Here is a 21,242-nt window from a genome sequence, read left to right as displayed (position 1 = left end):
TTCATTTTTCAAACCTTAAATGGGTCATTAGTCCTTCCTCTAGATAGCTCTTAAAATGGGTTGTTAGCTTCTCAAAGTGATCTTGGCTACTGCCCCTCAGTCCCAAGTTGTTGAAAATTCTTTACATTCTAGAAATCTACAAAATCCAGTGGTTCCAACTGAATGAACAACTTTTGTTGAAATCCTCTCTTGAATGGGCTGGAAGTATGGGTTCATACCATAACTAATAATTATTGGCCTCTGTCCCCAAAATAATATGATACGAGGTTTTTGTTTAGATTGTCAGGTGGTCTGATGTGGTGGATTAAAAATATCAGCCCCTATCTCGAGAACAAGGAGAATCCCAGTGTGCTGGATGAGATAACAAGGCCAGTTGTGCCCTTCCAAGCCAATTTTCTTCTGCTGTAGCCAATAATTGAAAAGTGAAAACATGCAATTATATTATAATCCATTTTTTGTCCAACTTGCCTGTGAGTTGTATGAACCTGTTGTTTATCCACATTCCATACATTCCTCTGTTGCTTTTGAGTGCGAAGTCACAGTTTTTTAGATCCAGCTCTACTCATTCCTGACACATCTGGCCTGATTTAGAATTCATTGGGATAGAATTTCCATCTCCAAAGCTTTTTTCCCTTAATTACAATTTTATTTTTCTACAATTACATATGCTACCTGTATTCCTGATTAAAAGAAATATATGTGGGTACATAATAGTTGACTTTTAGGAGACTTTAACTCAGGGCTCCTGTTGAGACTGAAATTTGAACTTGAAAGATCCATCTGTCAGTTAATCATTGTTAAGATCATCCAGAGAAAAATATTGAAACCTATAATAACTTTATGAACACTGTTTTTTTAAGTAATTGGAAACTGAATTGGACTCTTCTCCTTATTCTGTTCTATTTGTGAATGATGGCTTGCAAGTCTGGGTGGCTATCAGACTCATTGAAGTGAAACTTTTATAAGATCATTAGCCACTTAGGCTGGTGTTCCTTCAAAGAAGGTTGAGAACATTGACTTCAGAATGAAAACATTGACCAAAGATGGAACCAAAATCTATTATTCTTTCTATAAAGGATCCTTCAACAATTTTTGGCCTAATAACTCAGAACTTATGTTACCAGCTGATACATGATGTGGAATGGAGTGTGCCATTTCTACTAAAATGATGAGACGAAGAGCGTAAGCTTGTAGATACTATTACTAAAATTGAAGATATTCTCAAACTTATATTTGTTCAAGCAATTAGATATCCAATGAAATAGCACAATCTACTCTATTGTCTCTCCAGATAATTACAAGAATATATTTCTGAGAACATCACTCGCAATTTTCTTTTCCTTTAAGAATTTTTAAAGGCAAAACACTGATATTCATAATTTTTTACTTGGCCAAATTACAGCCAGTTCCCCTGTGGTTTAGACCAATTTTATGGACACCCAATGTAGTTTAATTTTGTTATTTCGGGTCCTTATGGTTGGCTTTGTTATTTTTTTTATTTTTTTTAAATTCAACCCTTATGTTAGTTTGGAGACCAACAATGTTACAAATTTACCTAAAAATAAGCCTTTTTTTATACATCTCTACTTTTCATCATAATTATTTGTTCCTCTCTCTACTTTCTCTCTTTCAGCAACTTCTTTCTCTGCAATTCATGTTGTATTGATAGAACACCCCTAAATGAAGTGATTATTTTGCTGATTTTGTGCATTTTGTTTCCCTCTTTGTTTTCCATTCTTTCTAGGAATTAAACACACATAATTCACTCAGATTTCTAGATTCTGATACTCCTGAATTGTTTCTAGGGATTTTTTTCCCATTTGATTGTAGATTTTATGTTTTTTCCTTTTTATTGCTAAGTTAGCCAATTAGTGAAGGTAGCAGGTTGGGTGGCTGATGATTGAGAAATATTTTAATTTTGGAGATTTGGTTTCTATAGATGCGTTCAGATACTATTGATTCCGTGGAAGTTAATTTGTTTCAGCTGTACAGATATCATGGCTTGATTCCATGGATCTTCCATTGGTTTTAAGTAGGTCCTGTTGTTTGTAAGCTTGCTTCTCCTTATTCAAAGCTGTTATTGCCATTTCTCTCTTCCCTTGAGACGAAAAAATATCCATTATGAAAAGGAACCTTGATTGAGGACAACCTGCCAGTATTGGATCAACAAAGGATGAAATAAGTCATCTTTGAGGTATTTGAGACCCAGGAATGCTCCTTTTCTCACCCCCTAAGTGCTTCAGATTCCAAGTGCCACCAACAACTTAGATAATCTTGCAGTCTTTGAAGAAAGAAGAAGTTGCATAGAGGGAGAGAGTGAGTGAGGGAGGATAATGCCCCTAGGCTCCAGACTGGTAGGACAAAAATAGCAAAATTTACCAAGGGGATCTTGATGTAATTCACCTGATGTACTTATATTATGTTTTTTTCCTTCCTAAGAAAACATTTATAGAAAATAGCTATGCCAAAAAAAAAAATTGATTGTTTAGAATCTCTGATTTTGCTATGTTGGGGCAAAATTATATTCTGTTTTGGTGCCCGTATTTAATTTGTAATTCATTTAGGTATTAGTCTCATCTAGTAATATAGCTCCAAACCAGAAGCTTGAGAGATTGTGATGTTTTAAGGTCCCATTGGAAATGATTTTTTTTTCTTGTTTTTCTCTCTCCATGTTAGAGTTTGTACTTCAGTTTATCAATTTTTTTTTTGCATGCTTTTCTTGTTCTCCTTCAATCATCATTTGATAATAGTTGTAAGGGTGGCCTTACAGAAAGGCCATGTTTAGAAATGATCAGCAAGATAGAATTTGTGTAGCCATCATGACATAGTGGGATAAAGGCTTGGTATGTTGTATCGACTACTATTAGGAAATTCATTAGGAATGTATGATAGTTTCATGGCACAATTATAAACTATGCTTTTATTTGCACTTTCCTTATTTGAAGCTTAAATAGTTAAATTTTTCTTATTGAATTCCCCAAGTAATACCAAAACCTAAAATGCAGATTTTGATGTTTCCAAGATTTTGTTGAGGAACAGTTTTGTCCATTGGTGAATCTAGTTTTATTTGATCTTTTTTGTTTTATTAGTCTGAAGTGATGCAGATATTTTCCTGCTGTTCTACGCATTTTATATGGTCTTGATTAGTAGTAACATCCAGTTTATGTTATTTAGTGTATGCATTAAAGGAGGCTATTTGGGTTTATTTCTGGGGAACCACAAACCCATACTTCGCAACCTCACCAAAGATGATTTTAGTGTACATGTTGATCAGCAGTGAAGAGAAGATTAGGGATTACAGAACTTTATGAAAGATTTTTTATGATTCATGTAAAGGTTTGCTGATGGTTGATGGGATAGGTTTGAATAGCTGTTGTGAATTTGAGGAGTGAGATGCATTATTCATTTGTAAGAAATGAGTCATCAATGTTGAGGAAAAGCTTGCACCCTGCCTACTTGTTTGGTGAGGCATCTAAAATTATTGGACATAAGTTCTGGAAACTCAGCCAAGTTTTGGTTTGCTCAAGAAGGGAGAAATTCCAAAATCTTTAAATAGACATATATTGGTTAGTGGGTAGCATAGCTACTGAAGTTTTGGATAAAGGTCAAGACTGGAGACATTATTATTCAGAGGATTTCATTTAGGGAGGATCTCATGTGTGGATAAATTATATATTTCAATAGTTAGGTCCTTGGTTTCAGTGAATTTTTCACTTGTAATTAGGTCCTTAATAAACAAAAAGACATGTTTGATATCTGCAGCTGTTTTGGAAGCAAATGCTTTGTAATAGTGGTGGTGCAAAGTAGAGGTGACGTTGTGTAGCGTCTTTGATGATTTGTTAGTGAATCTAGGTAGTTGTGGAGATGATGGCATTGGTGATGGTTAATGTGGTGAGACAGCCAGAGTTGTGGGTGAGTGCATGGAGTGGCAATGATTCATGGCATCTATGTTGGTAGTAATTGTGTAGGCGGTAGAGTCTAGAGAGTGGTGGTAGTGGTGACAATGGAAGGTGTAGTTATTAAAGGCCCAAGGCACACAAGGGTCTTGGAGTCTGAGTTGCAAGGCGCAAGGTGAGACACGAGTTTAGTGGAACTAGGTGCAAGTTAATTAAAAAAAATATATATGTCCTAGTTGAAGAAAAAGGTATAAAATAGGTCCTAACTTCTAATGATATTTTAACAAGCATGTTATAAAAAAAATAAAAAATTCAACATATGCTAAGTACTAACTAAGAGAAATATTAAAACAAGTTACATACCTGTAAATTTTAGCACGGCAAATCCAATTATATTTCAGCAATCAAAATATAAGTATCACATAAGTTAAAAAAATTTGTAAGAAAGGTCTTTAACTAAAATTAGATTAAATTCAAAAGAGGTTTGTAAATCTTAAATCCTAATTAAGACCATCTTAAGAAAAAAAAATACCGCAAAGGGTCATTCGTCATTATAGCTATGCAACTCATGCTGCTGAGTGCTGACCACTGTTTTATTTATGAACAGTATTGAACTGCTAAGGCCTAAGGGTCATTGTAGCTCATGCTGCTGAGTGCTGTTGACCACTATTCTATTTATAGAACAATAATGAACAGTGAGGAGTTGAAGAAATCTCCTTTTGAAAGAATAATACTTCGTATCTTATTCCCTTGAGAATGCCACAAATATATACATAGTGGATCCTAAGAATTCTCCTAAATTTTAGAGATTAGATTCCTACTTTTTAGGACTAGATTACAACAACCTTAAATACAAACAAATATAATAAAAGGGAAAGATAAGATATAACAAGAAGATAAATCACATAGAGTAAATCAGATGATAACGAGCTTAGTAGCTCGGCAACTTGGCCATTAGCTTGATTGCTCGACCTTCCCTCAGTTCGGCAGCTCGCCCTCATCAGCTCGGTAGCTCGGCCTTCCATCAGCTCAGCCTCATCAACTCGGCAGCTCGGCCTTCCAACAATTTCCACACTCTCCCTCAAGCTGGGCTGAATATGTTATTCAAGCCAAGCTTACAACTCAGTTCATCGAATATTCTTCTAGATAGAGCTTTAGTGAGAATGTCAGCCACTTGGTTACTATTAGGAGTGTAGATCAGCTTGAATACTCCCTCTTCTAGTTTTTCTTTGATAAAGTGTCTGTCAATCTCCACATGTTTAGTCCGGTCATGATGAACCGGATTTTTAGCAATGTTTATAGCAGATTGGTTGTCACACAACACCTGTATTGGTTCTGTTGTATCTATTTTCAGCTCTTGGAGTAGTCTTTTCAGCCATATTCCTTCACAAAATCCATGAGCCATTGCTCTAAATTCGGCCTCTACACTACTTCTAGATATAACCGACTGCTTCTTGCTACGCCAGGTCACTAGATTTCCCCATACAAATGAACAATACCCTGAATTTGATCTTCTATCAAGAATTGAACTAGCCCAATCAGCATTTGTATAGACTGTGATTCCTCGATTTGCTGTTTTTCTGAACATTAACCCCTTGCTTGGAGTTGATTTTAAGTACCTTAGGATGCGGTAAATTGCTTCCAAGTGCTCCTCTTTGGGATCATTCATGAATTGACTTACAACACTAACAAAAAATCCAATATCCGACCTGGTATGTGATAGACATATAAGCTTTCCTACTAACCTTTGATACCTTCCTTTGTCAACTGGATTATTTTCTTTGCCAATGTCCAATTTTGCTTTAGATTCCATAGGTGTTTCAGCTGGTTTACAACCCAACATTCATGTTTCCTTAAGGAGATCCAGGATATACTTCCTTTGTGTGATTGAAATTCCCTCTTTGGACCTTGCAATCTTCATACCTAAGAAGTATCTTAAATTCCCTAGGTCTTTGATCTCAAATTCTCTTGCAAGTACTTCTTTAAGGCTTTTGATTTCAATAATGTCATCCCCTGTAACAATGATATCATCCACATATACAATGAGAATAGTCAATTTACCTTCCAAGGACCTTTTGATGAATAAGGTGTGGTCAGCTTGGCACTAATTAAATCCATGCTTCTTGACTGCCTTTGTAAACCTCTCAAACCAGGCTCTTGGGGATTGTTTAAGTCCATAGAGTGATCTCCTTAGCTTGCAAACTTTGTTCTTTGTAAGTTTAGTCTCAAATCCATGGGGAATCTCCATGTAAACTTCCTCTTCTAGATCTCCATTTAAGAAAGCATTCTTCACATCTAACTGATGTAGAGGCCAATCCAAATTTGTTGCTAGGGACAACAAAACTTTGATGGTATTTAACCATAAGCTTCCACAAGAGCAAATGTTTCTTGGTAATCAGTACCATAAGTTTGGGTGAAGCCCTTTGCCACTAACCAAGCCTTGAATCTGTCAATCTCTCCATCCTCCCTATATTTTACCGTGAAAACCCACTTGCAGCCCACAGGGTTTTTTTCGAGAGTCAAATCAGTGATATCCCACGTTTCATTCTTTTCCAAGGCCTTGATTTCCTCAGGAACGACCTCCTTCCATCTAGGGTGCTGAAGAGCCTCTTGGATATTGTTAGGAACTTGCACTTTGTCTACATTTGAAACAAACACATTGAATTTTGGTGACAGACCCTTGGATGAGATATAATTTTGTAGAGGATGTTTTGTGCATGCTCTCACACCCTTCCTCAAGGCAATAGGCCAATGTAAATCCTCATCATCAATAGAAACAATAATAGTATCCTCACCAGCTGTATTTCTACCTCTTTCTACCGGTGATTTCGGCTCAACCTCTTGAACAGTCCCGGGGCATGTTAGAGCCTCATTCTCCTTAGGTTTGGACTGTCTTCTAGGGTAAACTTGCAGTTCAGTAACAGTAGAAGCAGGAAATTCCTTGGTAGGAGAAGGAGAATGGCTGGTAGAGGTGTTAGATTCAGGTTGGCAGTCAATAGAATCTCAAAACTGATATTCTAAGAAAGTATCTTTGAATGTTCTTCCCCTGAATGTCAGTTTTGTGATAATAGGGCTGATTTTCAATAAATGTGACATCCATGGAGGTAAAGAATTTTTGAAGTTCAGGAGAGTAGCATTTATACCCTTTTTGATGAGGAGAGTAGCAAATATGCATTTGAGAGATTGAGGCTCAAGCTTGCTTCTCATATGATTATGCACATGAACAAATGCACAACAACTGAAAATTTTGAGGGGAAGATGTGAAAGGATCCGTGTGTGAGGAAAGGAAGTAAGAAGAAGTTGACTAGGGGTTTGATGCTTTAGGATGCGTGAGGGCATTTTATTGATTAGATAGGTGGCCGTTAGAATAGCCTCACCCAAAAAATGAGAAGGAACATTAGTAGAGAACAATAGGGATCTCGCAACTTCCAATAAGTGTTGGTTCTTTCGTTCTGCAACCCCATTTTGTTGGGGGGTATCAACACAAGTGCTTTGGTGTACTATGCCTTGTTGGGAAAGATAATGACCAAGGATAGAATTGAAGTTTTCTTTTCCATTATCTGTTCTCAAGATCTGAATTTTGGCATTGAATTGTCTTTGCACCATTGAATGAAAAGTTTGAAAGATAGAACCAGCGTCGGATTTTTCTTTCATAAGAAATACCCACGTTAAGCGAGTATGATCATCAATAAATGATATGAACCAACGAGTCCCAGTAATGTTTCTAACCCTAGAAGGCCTCCACACATCGCTATGAATCAAGGAGAAAGGCGAAGATGGAGTATAAACTTGGCTAGGATAAGTGTTTCGTATATGTTTAGAGAATTGATAGATTTCACATTGTAACAAATGGGGATCTTTATTCTTGAACAATGAGGGAAACAATTTCTGAAGATAAACAAAATTAGGATGACCTAGTCTATAGTGCCATAACATGATAGCACCATTATTGGAATGAAAATTAGATAAATAAACAGCTGGTTTAAGAGAAGAACAGTTGCTGGATTGAACAACTTTACTGCTAGAAGAAGTCTTTTTAAGGATGTAGAGGCCCGAACATGCTTCAACACTGCCAATCGTCCTTCTCGAACTCCGGTCCTGAAATTCACACAAATTTTGTGAGAATTTAACCATACAATTACAATCGGTAGATAACTTGCTCACTAATATTAAGTTGCAGTCTAAATTTGGCACCAAGAGAACTGATTTTAGGGTTAAATGTCACCATTTCAATTCCAGCTACCTTTGATAGTGAACCATCAGCAATCCTTACCACCCAATCTTGCTTGCAGGGTTGAAAATTAGTTAGTATATTAGATTTTCTGGTCATGTGATCAGAAGCCCCTGAATCAACAATCCATATAGCAGAAAACTCACTTTTGGCAGTTAAAACATGAGATGATTTACCTTTAAGGGCTATGGAATCGGACGCCAAGTTAGAGGGCTGAGAAAATTGGATCTTTTCTAACATAGTTTGAAGCCATTCCATCTGTTCCTTGCTGAACAGATTAGGTGATGAGGTTGTTGTGGTTTCCTCCGTGGAAGCTAAAGCACCTCTACTCTTCCTTTCATGGGCTAGCTTCCAATCAGGTGGCTTACCATGAATTTCCCAACAAGTATCCTTAGTGTGTCTTGTCTTGTGACAATGATCACACCAAGGTCTGCCCTTCTTTTGTTTGAAGGCTTCCGCGGGTGATTAGAGCCGATTGCTCCAAGGTTGGACTTGTAGACTTGAGCATAATCTTCATCTGGCTCTCTTCCTTTCGGACTTCAGCAAAGGCCTCTCTAAGACTTGGCAAGGGTTTTGTTCCGAGAATTCTCCCACGTACAACATCTAGGTTTTTATTCAAACCGATGAGAAATTTGTATAGTCTCTTCTTTTCCACAATACTCTTGTATTTTGGTGAATCCTCTGTGCACTTCCATTGGATTATCCAATTGAAGCCAATACTTGTTTAATGAATTAAAGTATTGTGTGACATGGGAATCACCTTGCCTTAGGTCATTAAGCACGCTTTCTATGTCGAATAACTCCAAAGTATTTTCGATATGGGAATAGGCTTCCTTAGCAGCCTCCCAAATTTCTTGTGCAGTATCATAAAGAAGGAAATTCTCACCTATTTCATTCGTTATAGAATTGATGAGCCAAGACATCACCATGTTATTTTTTGTCTTCTAACCTTTGTATCCTGGTTCCTCTTCTCCTGGTTTGGCTATGACTCCGGTCAAGTAGTCGTCTTTGCCCTTGCTGTGTATGAACATCAACACTGATTGTGACCATTGGAGATAATTCTGACCGCTGAGCTTGTGTCCCGTAATAGCGATCATGCTGTTATTATCCATGGTTACAGCATTGTTGCTTGGTGCGGGAATAATCTGGGTAGACTTACTGCTGTTGGTGGCCATTGTAGAAGAATTCTGGTACTATTGGTTAGAAGGAAGAAAGGAGATTAAGAGGTGGCTGGTCGTTGCAGCAATTGGCTACTTAGGGTTTGATAACAAGAGGAAATAATTCTTGCTCTAATACCATGAAGAAATCTCCTTTTGAAAGAATAATACTTCGTATCTTATTCCCTTGAGAATGTCACAAATATATACACAGTAGATCTTAAGAATTCTCCTAAATTTTAGAGATTAGGTTCCTACTTTTTAGAACTAGATTACAACAATCTTAAATATAAACAAATCTAATAAAAGGGAAAGATAAGATATAACAGCAAGATAAATCACAGAGAATAAATCAAATGATAACGAGCTTAGTAGCTCGGCAACTTGGCCATTAGCTTGACTGCTCGGCCTTCCCTAAGCTCGACAGCTCGGCCTCATCAACTCGGCAGGAGTAATAAAATAACTCCTCCAAGAATAAACAAATATCCAACAACAATAAGAAATCAACTGTTGCTAGCTTGCTGCCCTTTGTGTTGAAACTTGTAACTCGAAACTAGAAAATAAATAAAGAGAGGAGACAACAATGAACAAACATACCCAGAAACTGTTTGTTGTTTCCCATTGCTACCTAAAGCTGGGTCGTCCGTTTGAAGAAGGAAGAGGAGAGCCGAGAAGGTAGATGATGTAGTAGTTGTGCTGTCTATTTGAAGAAAAGAGAGCAGAGTCGAGAAGGGAGACAAGTTGTGGAGCTGTGCTGTCCGTTTGAAGAGGGCAAGGAGAGCTAAGAAGGGTGTTGTTTGTTTGAAGAGGGAGAGGAGAGCCGAGAAGGGAAGGGAAGAAGGCTGTGTTGTCGCAACTGTCTGTTGGAAGAGGGAGAGGATAGCCGAGAAGGGTGGCTGTGCTATCTGTTTGAATAGGGAGAGGAGAGCCGAGCGAGAAGGGAGGGCTATGCCGTTGCAAACGTTTGTTTGAAGAGGGAGAAGAGAGCCGAGAAGGGAGAGGTGTCCTGGTCGTCTTGGAGCTGTGCCGTGAGTGCCATCCGAGGGTGAGGATAGCTGAGAATAGCCAAAAAGGGAGAAGAGAGCTGCTGGACGTGACAACTATGCACACTTGACTTTTGGGGATTTCTTGTATCTTAAGTCTCTTTGTTTCAGTTTTTCAGAATATATTGATTTCTTTTATTTAGGTATAATTTGAATTAGGATTAGATTTGATTAAAATATAGCAAGAAATCAATTCCAATTTAGTATTTTTTTAAAATCTGAAAAGTAATACTAAAATTAAACTAAAACAAACCAGGCGCAGCCTTGGCACGCCTAAGCCCAAGGCTGTGCCCAGGTGCGCCTGGGCAGATCTTGCCTGCCTGGTTTGTTTCTAGGTGTCAGGCTTGCACTTGGTATCAAGGCGTGCCTAGGTGCGCGCCTTTAATAACACTGGGAAGGTGATTGTGGTTAGCTGCAGTAATACTTGGGAATTATAGTGGCAAGAGGTAGGTTGCTGGTTATGGTGAGTGAGAACAGTGAAAATAAGTTTTTGATGCAAGTCAAAATATTTCTGGTTTCATCATTTTAAATTGTTTTGAAATTATTGCCAAGTAAAACTGTGACAATAATGCCACCAAACATGTTTTCCTCTTTTAGTTCTCAAATTTTTAAAACATTAACGAGAAAGAAGAAATATAAACATTACCAATGGGGGTCTAAGCTTTGGCATGTTGATTTCTACTTATAGTAGGCATTTCAAATCATATTTCCTATGCATATGGTTATATATTGTAGTTCGAAGTCATGTTTGATATGAAATTTGCTCATTGTCTTGTTTTTATTTTTGATCAGGATTTTAAAAAAGAACCAGTCAAGGCAGCTGTTAACAATACTATTGGTATGACTCTTCTGCTTAATCAACTTGTAGCTTTTGCAGCTGTTACTAATAGTTCATACTATTGGTATGACCTGTTTTTGCATGTTGCTTCTATAGTCTTCTTACCCTATCAAAAGATGTTAATTAGGGCTTATTTGTTTTCTTAGTCTGTTTATTCATTTTTACTTTCTGTTTTCTTGGGGCTTGGGGGAATTATTGGCAGGATCTACTGTGTCTTCTGATGCACCAAAACCACGTCACAGAGAAAATGTATGTCCCTGTTACAATGATTGTTGTAGTTTTTTTATCCCGTTATTTGTTTTCTGGTGATGTGTGGGCTTCATAAACTGTGATCTACTTTAAAATCTGTTTCAGAGAACTAGAACTGGCAGAATTGTTGAAGTTGCTGAACATATGACAACTAGAGCTGGTGGAAAGGTCGAAGTTGCTGAACATATGACAACTAGAACTAGTGGAATGGTTGAAGTTGCTGAACATATGAAAAGTGTCACTGATGAGATTGAAAAATCATGTGAAGTGAAATTCGGGAGCTACTGTCTATGGCGTCAAGAACATAGAGAAAAAATGAAAGATGATACAGTGAAGAAAATGAAGGACCAACTTTTTGTGGCTAGAGCTTACTATCCTAGTATTGCAAAGCTTCCAGCACATGAAAAATTGTCCCGTGAGATGAAGCAAAATATTCAAGAGTTTGAGCGACTTCTTAGTGAAACTACCACAGATGCAGATCTCCCTCGCCAGTAAGTGATGATGAATTACCTAATATGCTGTACTAACTCTTGTATATCGGTAGAGTTGACTGTATTGCCTGCTAGGTGGTATCCTCGCACAAAAATAGATGTGTCTTGCATGCCTATTTACCATTCGTGTTACCTGAAATTCAAATGCAGTTGTCCATGACTTTTTTTTTATTGTGTTTGAAAACCATGACAATTCTTTTTTGAATCACTATGTAGGGTTTAGTTTTCATATGAAATATGCTTGGACTGACATTATGCATCTGGTTTACCTGATGCATATATCCACGAACAACCCGTTCTTGGTTTGCCTCGTTTTTCTTAAGCAGCTAATATTGTATTATAAGTTTAGCTGCTTCTCATATTATACTTTCTGCAGTCTTAACAAAAATTCCTTGTGGATCCAAATCATGTTAATAAGATCAAATCATGGAATTATGAGTAACTAACGCCTTTTAAGTATTAATAATATGTATGCATATATGCTTTGTTAAAAAAATGTGTAATTGGAGGCAGAAAGAGAAAGCCATTGATATACAGCACACAAACAGAAAAAAGCTCTACATCCGTCATTACTGAGTAGACTGCTTAGATGCATTTCAAGGACAGAAGAATTGTGTGCCTATGAAAGTTATTCAAGTACTTATTCCTCTTATTTGAAGAACATCCATATTTTAGTTGTCCTAGATAATATGATCGTAGTTCTTTTCTGAAAATCTATTCCTCTGAAATGATATTCCCTTGGTGATCTCTGTATTTTTGGACCTTGTTCTGCTTCACTTTATGGGGGTGACAAAGCCTAGCTGCCCAAATGAGGCACAGGATCTTTCAGATACACTGGAAGACTTTTGAACAGTGAAAGTGCGAAGATGGCTATTTGTTTGGATAAAGAGGGGAGTGGGAGTCTGATTCGATGGGTGTAATCAAGGAATAGTAAGGTCAAGTGTGTGGTACAATTGTTGTTCTCTTAGACTTTTAATAGTTGAATGAAAGTAGGTGTGTTTAACTGGTTCTAACATGGTGCTTATAAAAACTGTCCTTAGGTGACTTTCTTATACGATATCATATTTCTAGTTGTTGGAATCATGATGAATGCTGTTTAGAGAGTTAAGGTAGATTATGAAGGCCTTTTGTTCATTTGTCAACATTGGATAAAGTGTTGTTGAAGGAAGGTTTCCTTCAGGCTTTGTCCATCCTCTCTTGGCTGAGATTTTCTTTGAAGGAGAAGTCTAATGTGGAGATTGATTCTGCTTCTTGATATACATGGTTGCTTTTGTGGTTCTTGCCTAGTAAGGGCTCATTCCCAATGGAATGGCCTTGTTGCTAATTTGTTGAAGTTGTAGAGATGGCAAAGGGCAAGTGGGAAGTGCTAGCTAGGATGGTGGTAAAGAACATTGGCGGTGCCTTCCAAAGTTGTCAAAGGCATGCCCAAGCACAAGGCTTAGAGGGTGCCTCATTGTATGAGGCACACACCTAGTTGCTAAGGCACGCCTCACCCAGATGTGCAAGGGCATGCCTTTTGCTCCTATATAATTATTTTTAGGTTTTTGATGGACTTTGTAAAATCTAACCAATAATAACTAGAAAAAATTAAAAGATATTTGAGAAAGCAACGAAACACCCCATTATTTAGTTAAATACCATTGGTTATTTTTCATTTATGATTTTATAAGTTTACATTTACATCTTTATACATATGTTATGTTTAGGAGCTCTTAGAAACCGATTCAAGACTTAGGTTTTGCCAATCTCTCTTCACTCCTCACTCGGAAATCAAACCACAACAAAATAGATAATGAATACAGCAAAGAAATTAAAGAGAAGAACAATCAAACCATCCAAGAAGCACAGAATTATCCTGGTTCGGACTACAAAGTGTAATCCTACATCCAGCCTTCTCTTCAAGAAAAATTCACTAGAAACCAAGAGTGATTACAACAGTATAAATGTCCTCTACTCCCTCCTGTTACAGCGCTCCCAAGTACAATGAAAATAACCAAAGAGATTTCTACCAGATCGCTCCAAGAATCACTTTTCTCACAATCTTGATCTTTTCTTCCCACAGCACTCAGGGCACAAGAGGATGACCAATAGTCTTACAAACAAGAAAAACTGAAAACTCTCTCTCTCTTGCTACCCCTTGCCCTCTATTTATAATAGTGGGTGGATATCCCTATGAAGATACAAATATTTACAGTTTCACCCCATAACTTTTACTAATTATAGTTTTGGGATACAACTTCTATTTAATATTTCATTTGCATATACTCTAGACAACTTTTAACAATTCTCCACCATTTTCTTGAGTATACTTCAACCTTCATCCATCAAAACCTTGGCCTTCCAATAGATGAATTTGACCTGCTCTCACATGGATCTTCCTGCTGCACCTGATCACTCAAAAAACACAAGCACATCAACGAAAACATATCAATGCTATAAAACATAACAATGGATCACCTTTGGATAAATTTCAGCTGCAATAACTAAACCTGCAACTCTCATTAGATATTATCCTCCTCAAGGGATTTCCTAATGAATAACTTTTCCTAACATCGATATGATTGATATACTCCATGGAGGGACTAAAAAACTAAGCCAACTGGACTGCCCATTGGCTGATTTCAACTCCTCCTGCCTAGACTATATTTTAGGGATCCTGCTGCATACAAAATGCAACATATACACCCTAAATGCATAATTTCCAGCTAGGCACACTCCACCATAAACCAAATCCATACATGATGTTATTCCTTAATCCCAAAGGGTCTAAACTTTTACACAGCATCACATCAACAGTGCACCTTACCCGGATTGGCCTTAAACATTGCTAGACTTCCTCCTAGCTCCCAAAACCGGCCTTTAGGCTTTACCACTGTCTTCCCTTCTTATGTTTGTTTCAAACTTTGAGAACTGCTTAACTCTCTTGAGACTCTTCTAACTACCAGCCTACCAAGATATGCTCAAGATTTGGGTAATCCTAGGCTTCCATAAGCTGTCCATTTCTATTCCAACCTCTATGCCTTATCTTTCCAGCTTCTCCTCCTTCCAACAATCTCAAACACTGAATTACCACCTCAGATACACCTTGAGATTCCCATTGGATACCATTGAAATTGACACTGCCTTACTCTTCCTAGGCATACCATTGAAATTGACACGGCCACTCCTATGCACTCAATTTTAACCCCTTGGACCATCATAAGAGACCCCAATTCTTATAATATTTTGGTTTAGGAATTACTTAACTCATAGAGAGACCTTCTAAGCAATAAACCTTGCTTACCTTTCCCTCTAACCTCTAACTCCTTAGGCTACTCTTATAGGACCAATTTCTCTCTTAATTTTCCATGGATACTAGCTGATTAGTGACACCTATTTAACCCAAATTAAGCCTTCATGTGCTGCTATAACCAATGGCCATGTCTAGCCATTTCCCTAGACTTTTCCCATTTTCCAGCACTTCCTTAATTTACAAATTGACACTACAACAGCACTCCACCCCTTTAACCTAAGGGATATACCATTTAAGTCCAAGATTCTCCCCAAATTTACATGGCTCCATGCCATTCATTTGGACAAGAGTGCATCACCTCTTCTTATACAAGAGATTCTATTTTCCAGCCTGCTCCTTAGCACTCAAACCTGAGCCTAAGCATCCTTCAAACCCAACATTCCATACCTCACTGGTAGGTTACTTGAGGTTCTATCTTTTACCCATCCTAGGCAACACTAGACCTTCTATTCCCTTGCTCATTACCTACAAGATGACTCTCCTTTCCTTTCATTGCTTAATCCAGATTTTGATCAACCAAGGGCTTCACCATATAAGACAACCCTTGCACGCACCCTTTTCCCCTCACTGTTCACAAGGACCCTTACTGCAAGAGCCAAAGCTATCTTAAACACTAGCTTCCTCCCTCTCACAATTCAGCTCAAGCTTACACAATGAATCTGATCAAAACATTTTCCAGATTTCCCTATTGCTATACCCTGGTTCATAGGTTAGTTTAGGACATCCCAAAGGATTCTCCTTGTTGGCCAGCATTCCAAATTCCATCCCTTGGCCTTGGAATCAACTAATTCCATGTCCTATTAGTAGAGTTTTCCCTCATAGGTAAGAACCCTAGCTTTAGGAGACCTAGGTATACCTATTACACAACTCCACACACCTAACCCTTCACACCAGAAGCAATTTCCAGCAAGCTCATATACGCTTGGGAATTCCTTAGGAACACACCATCTTCACTAGGAACACTTCACCTAGCTCCACCATGAGACAAAGCCTAGATAGGTCACCCTAGATCCTAGAACTAATCTATAATGGGCTTTTGACATATACAAGGTCTGATTTTGGAGACTTCTCCTAGTCAAACTACCTGGTTTCTATTCCTATACACCTGCAAAATTTTCCCTTCCCCTAATATCCCTAGCCTTAGATGCCTTTCTTAGTCCTTGCTCACCATTGTGAGCCATCCTCAACAAATGACACAGCCTAACCTTATCATAGGCTATTCTTTAGTGGCTACAGCTTATCCACATATAAATGCAAGCATACACCACATAACCTCCATTCTTGAGGGTTGCTACCATCTCCCTAAGAGATCCTTGCAACTTCTTAGGACTCCAATTCTCACTATCTAATTATTCCTAAGGACATTAGGCTTTCTTATTAAACCAGGGACATATTTTACAGCTTCTAATAATCTGGAATAGCTCCACCATGCTTCCTATTCTCTACCATCTCCAATTCCCTTAACCTTACTTTGATGCCTAGACAAACCATTCCCCCCTCCACCATGACTCTATGGGTAAATACCCTTTTCCTATGGGTAAATACCCTTTTCCTATGAGAAGAATACCCTAACCCTAGGACCTATGCTATTTTTACTGCATACCTAGAAAAAACTATAGGACATCCGCACTCTCATAGCCAAAGCCACACATGGTGCTTGAGCATTCGGGGTTGGTTTCCTCCTGGGTTTCTTTCTTCCTATTTGGGCAGTTTCTCTTGAAGTGGCCCTCCTCATGGTAGTGAAAACATTTAAACTGTTTCTTGCCATTCTTAGACTTGCTTCTTGACTTCCCCTTTGATTTAAACTCTCTTTTTTCAGTCCTACTTCTAGCAGTAAGGACATCTCCAGTAGATTTTCCTTCTACTTTCTGTTGCAACTCCTTAGAGTTTAATGCTCCAAAAACATCTTCTAGGGATAACTTTTCCCTACCATGTTTTAATATATCAACAAAGGTTTCATATGTTTTTGGAAAAGAATGCAATAATACAAGGGCTTTATCTTCCTCATCATAGTTAATATCTATGTTCTCTAAATCAAGACATATTTTATTGAACTCATCTATGTGATTATTTAGTTTCTGCCCTTCTTGCATTTTGAATGTGAAAAACTTTGCCTTTAGATACAGCCTATTTGACAGTGTTTTTGTCATATATAAAATCTCTAATTTAGACCATAAAGCCTCAGCCGTTTCCATCCTTGAAACTTCCCTAAGAACTTTATCTCCTAAACTTAGAATTAGAGTATTATAGGCCCTCTTGTTGATTTCTTTCCGACGCTTACTATAATCTTTTTTCTGTTCTTCTAAGGCATTCTCGGGCAGTTTCTATTCTGCCTCTAAAGCCTCTTCTAATCCCAAATTTCCCAACAGCGCCCTCATTTTAATTTTCCATAGACCGAAATCATTTGATCCATCAAATTTCTCTATGTCATACCTAGCGGAAGAAGGTGCGGAAGCCATAACAGGGATTAAAACTAAAGATTTCTAGGGTTCTTGGCAATTCTTGAAAGGGTTCTTGGCTCTGATACCAATCTGTTATGTTTAGGAGCTCTTAGAAACCGATTCAAGACTTAGGTTTTGCCAATCTCTCTTCACTCCTCACCCGGAAATCAAACCACAACAAAATAGATAATGAATACAGCAAAGAAATTAAAGAGAAGAACAATCAAACCATCCAAGAAGCACAGAATTATCCTGGTTCGGACTGCAAAGTGCAATCCTACATCCAGCCTTCTCTCCGAGAAAAATTCACTAGAAACCAAGAGTGATTACAGCAGTATAAATGTCCTCTACTCCCTCCTATTACAGCGCTCCCAAGTACAATGAAAATAACCAAAGAGATTTTCACCAGATCGCTCCAAGAATCACTTTTCTCACAATCTTGATCTCTTCTTCCCACAACACTTAGGTACAAGAGGATAACCAATAGTCTTACAAACAGGAAAAACTGAAAACTCTCTCTCTCTTGCTACCCCTTGCCCTCTATTTATAATAGTGGGTGGATATCCCTATGAAGATACAAATATTTACAGTTTCACCCCATAACTTTTACTAATTATAGTTTTGGGATACAACTTCTATTTAATACTTCATTTGCATATACTCTAGACAACTTTTAACAACATACGTATTGAAAATAATGATACATAAGTATTTTTATTTAAATGTGCGCTTCGCTTCCAAAAGCCTTGTGCCTTGCACCTAGGTGTCATGGACCTAGGGTTCGTGATGGGTTAGAAGAGGAATTGGGGAAGAACAAAGATGAAAGGAAGGGGAGATTGAAGAGAATTAGGGAGAAAATTAAGAGAAATGAGGGAGAGCAGGATAGAGAGAAACGAGAGAGAGAATTGGAGAGAGAGAAAGTAGTGATTCAATATCAATTTTCAGCATACCCAACAAACCAATAGCAGTAGCCTTATATAGGCATTACAAGCTCAATAACGGCCTAGCACATGCACCCCATGTGTTTCTAAAATATCTCCTAACTATTATTATAATACTATTACTATATTGTCCTTTACTTACTACTTGGGTCATGACACTAGGCTCCAAGCTCTCCTATGCCTCAATACACCTTGAGCCTTTGACAACTATGGTGCCTTCTTCCTCTGCTCGTCGCTTGGCTAAGGAGGCTTACAAGATCAAGCTTGATCTATTTTAGTTGTTTCAAACTCTTGATCTTCGGTTGGATTTGTGGGCTTCTAAGGGTTGCACGGGGTCAAATTTCTAAATCAGAGTGGAGCTGGGTTGTTCTTGGCTTACCCATACATCTATGGATGGATAATTTTTTAGGGCCATTGGAGATGGGCTGGACAGTTTCAAGGACGTTTATGAGTACCAAATCCAGATCTCTTTTCAGATGGGTGAGGCTATGTGGGAAAGGTAATGGGATGCTTTTCCCAATATCAGTGAATGTGGGAGTATGGCTGGAGGTGTTTGAGTTGCCTCTGTGGGTTGAGTTTGTCTTAGGCTTTCATTATCAGTGATGCATCAATTGTTGGGAGTCTTAGAGTTCAACTAGATCTGCATCCTAGCTTGAGGAAGACAACCTGTGAATACTGCTATGTTTGGGGTAGGTGTGATCACAACTCACAAAAATATTAGACTAGCATCTGATTATGTTGATTTTCTTGTTTGCCTAGGAATATGCGATGCTTTTCATATCATCACATTTCAACATTTGAAACCTTGTGTTCAGCGAGTGGAGCTAAGCATTTCCAAGTTCCAGTAATGACTTTGTAATGTTTACGGAGTTCACTAAAATTGAAGCGGCTCTATTACCCCAAAAGAGCCCAATTAATAGTATCACCATGAGTTAAGACTATTTGTGGAGTTTTGCCTTGTGACCATGAGCCTAGCTTCAGAATTAAGATTGTCTCTGCAGTTGCTAATTCTATGTGATTCTACTGAGTACTGCCCGTTTGGAGGCTAAATGAAGATTTATTTTATGTTGAGTTTCTCCCAAAGCCCTTGGCTGCTTGAGGACCATATGTTGTTGAGAATAGTCAACCACTTTTGAGATTGTTGTGTTTGCTTCGACCTTTTTGCAGTGGGATTTTCCTTATATCTAATGATCTTGAGAATTGGGAAAGGATGATGAGGGCAATTATATCAACTCTCTCTCTCTCTCTCTCTCTCTCTCTCTCTCCAGTGGCTGACCCTGTTCAAAGATTCATTGCTTTTTGGAGGATATGAATGTGAGGCCCCTCCTTTTATTGGACTTTTGACACAATGACTTGATTTGGGGTGCAACCATCTAATCACTCGTTCTTTCAAGGTTGTATGCTAGATGGCTTCTCTTTATCTCTAAACTAAGAAATGTCATTACAAATACAAAAACAATCATGAGTGAGACAATAAATTGGGGAAATAGAAAAGGAGACCATTATGTGATAATGACTCAACTACAATATCAAAAGACTTGTTCCCATAAGGTGAGGTCAACTACATGAATTGTAGCTTTGCAACCATTTTTTATTTATGGTTATATCTTCTGTAAGGTTATTATATCCGACGCTATGTTTAAGGCTTTCTGCCCGCTAAAGTTTTTTTTTATTTTTTATCTTCCTCTAAATCATTTGCTACAAACTTCTTAATAATATATATTTTTTATTTTTTAATTAGTAATGTTGATGAACATAATAACCAAAAAGCAATAAAATTATAACGAGGTACTAACCAACTTGAAGATATCATTTAATTAATAATAATATTGAAATATTATTATTAGTCGAAGATAAATATTTCATTAATCCACAAAATGGTAATACAAACCATATTCAATGTACAAAGATGAGAAGTAACTACTTGTTACTGGGATTTTAACTAAGCTCAAGCTTGTGTTTTTTCATTCATCAACAACAATAACAATCACAAGCTTTAATCCTACTAGGTATATTTGGCTATATGAATTGTAGAACTTTAGCCCTCTCTATCTATAACCATATCTTTTGTAAGGCCATTATCACTTATATTATTTTTAATAGTTTCTAACAAAGTTTTCTTTAGTCTTCTTCTCAATCTTTTACTAAAAATTTCTTCCATTTTATTTGCTCACTTCACAAGAGTGTGTTTGTTGGTTGTTTTGTCATATGTCCAAGCTTTCTTAACCGTGTTTTTCACATCTTACCTTCAATAGGCACTACTCAAACTGAGAGGGATATTTTGAAAAGTTCCCTATTTTGACTTTAGATATTATATTTAGATTAGGCTTTTCTTGTTATATTTTAGGTAGGTTTGCCTTTCCATTTTTAGCTTATCTTGTTTTATGTATGATAGGATTTGGATTCATAATCATGTGGTAGACTAGATTTTGCCTATAAATAAGTACATGATGCATGCAGAAAATTAATTCCTTTAATTATTGAATACAAGTGATATTGTTTCTCTCTCTTATGAATCACAAAGTAATGTTAGGTTGTCTTTTGCTTAGGATGCCATTGTCAAATGTTGAGTCACAACCATGGTGTTCTAACTATGGTCTTTTTGGTCAGTTGACCCAAACTTGCTCTTTCTTGCCTTTCATAGTGGGAGAAAATAAAAGAGC

General features: G+C 37.5%; 1 protein-coding gene across 4 annotated transcripts in view; it reads left to right on the top strand.

The window, feature by feature from the left end:
• Positions 1 to 21,242, top strand: part of LOC127788848 (probable galacturonosyltransferase 7) — a 33,004-nt gene that overhangs the window by 7,432 nt on the left and 4,330 nt on the right. For all 4 annotated transcript variants that reach the window (XM_052317492.1, XM_052317491.1, XM_052317494.1 and 1 more), the window contains 3 exons: positions 11,120 to 11,165; positions 11,368 to 11,414; positions 11,520 to 11,905. In XM_052317492.1, the coding sequence (XP_052173452.1) occupies positions 11,120 to 11,165; positions 11,368 to 11,414; positions 11,520 to 11,905 (479 nt within the window). The remainder of the gene's footprint in view (positions 1 to 11,119; positions 11,166 to 11,367; positions 11,415 to 11,519; positions 11,906 to 21,242) is intronic.

Source organism: Diospyros lotus, chromosome 13 (assembly GCF_014633365.1).
Source record: "Diospyros lotus cultivar Yz01 chromosome 13, ASM1463336v1, whole genome shotgun sequence".
Classification (NCBI taxonomy): Eukaryota; Viridiplantae; Streptophyta; class Magnoliopsida; order Ericales; family Ebenaceae; genus Diospyros; species Diospyros lotus.
The sequence above is the reverse complement of the archived record's forward strand: the minus strand, read 5'-3'. Positions and strand labels throughout refer to the sequence as shown.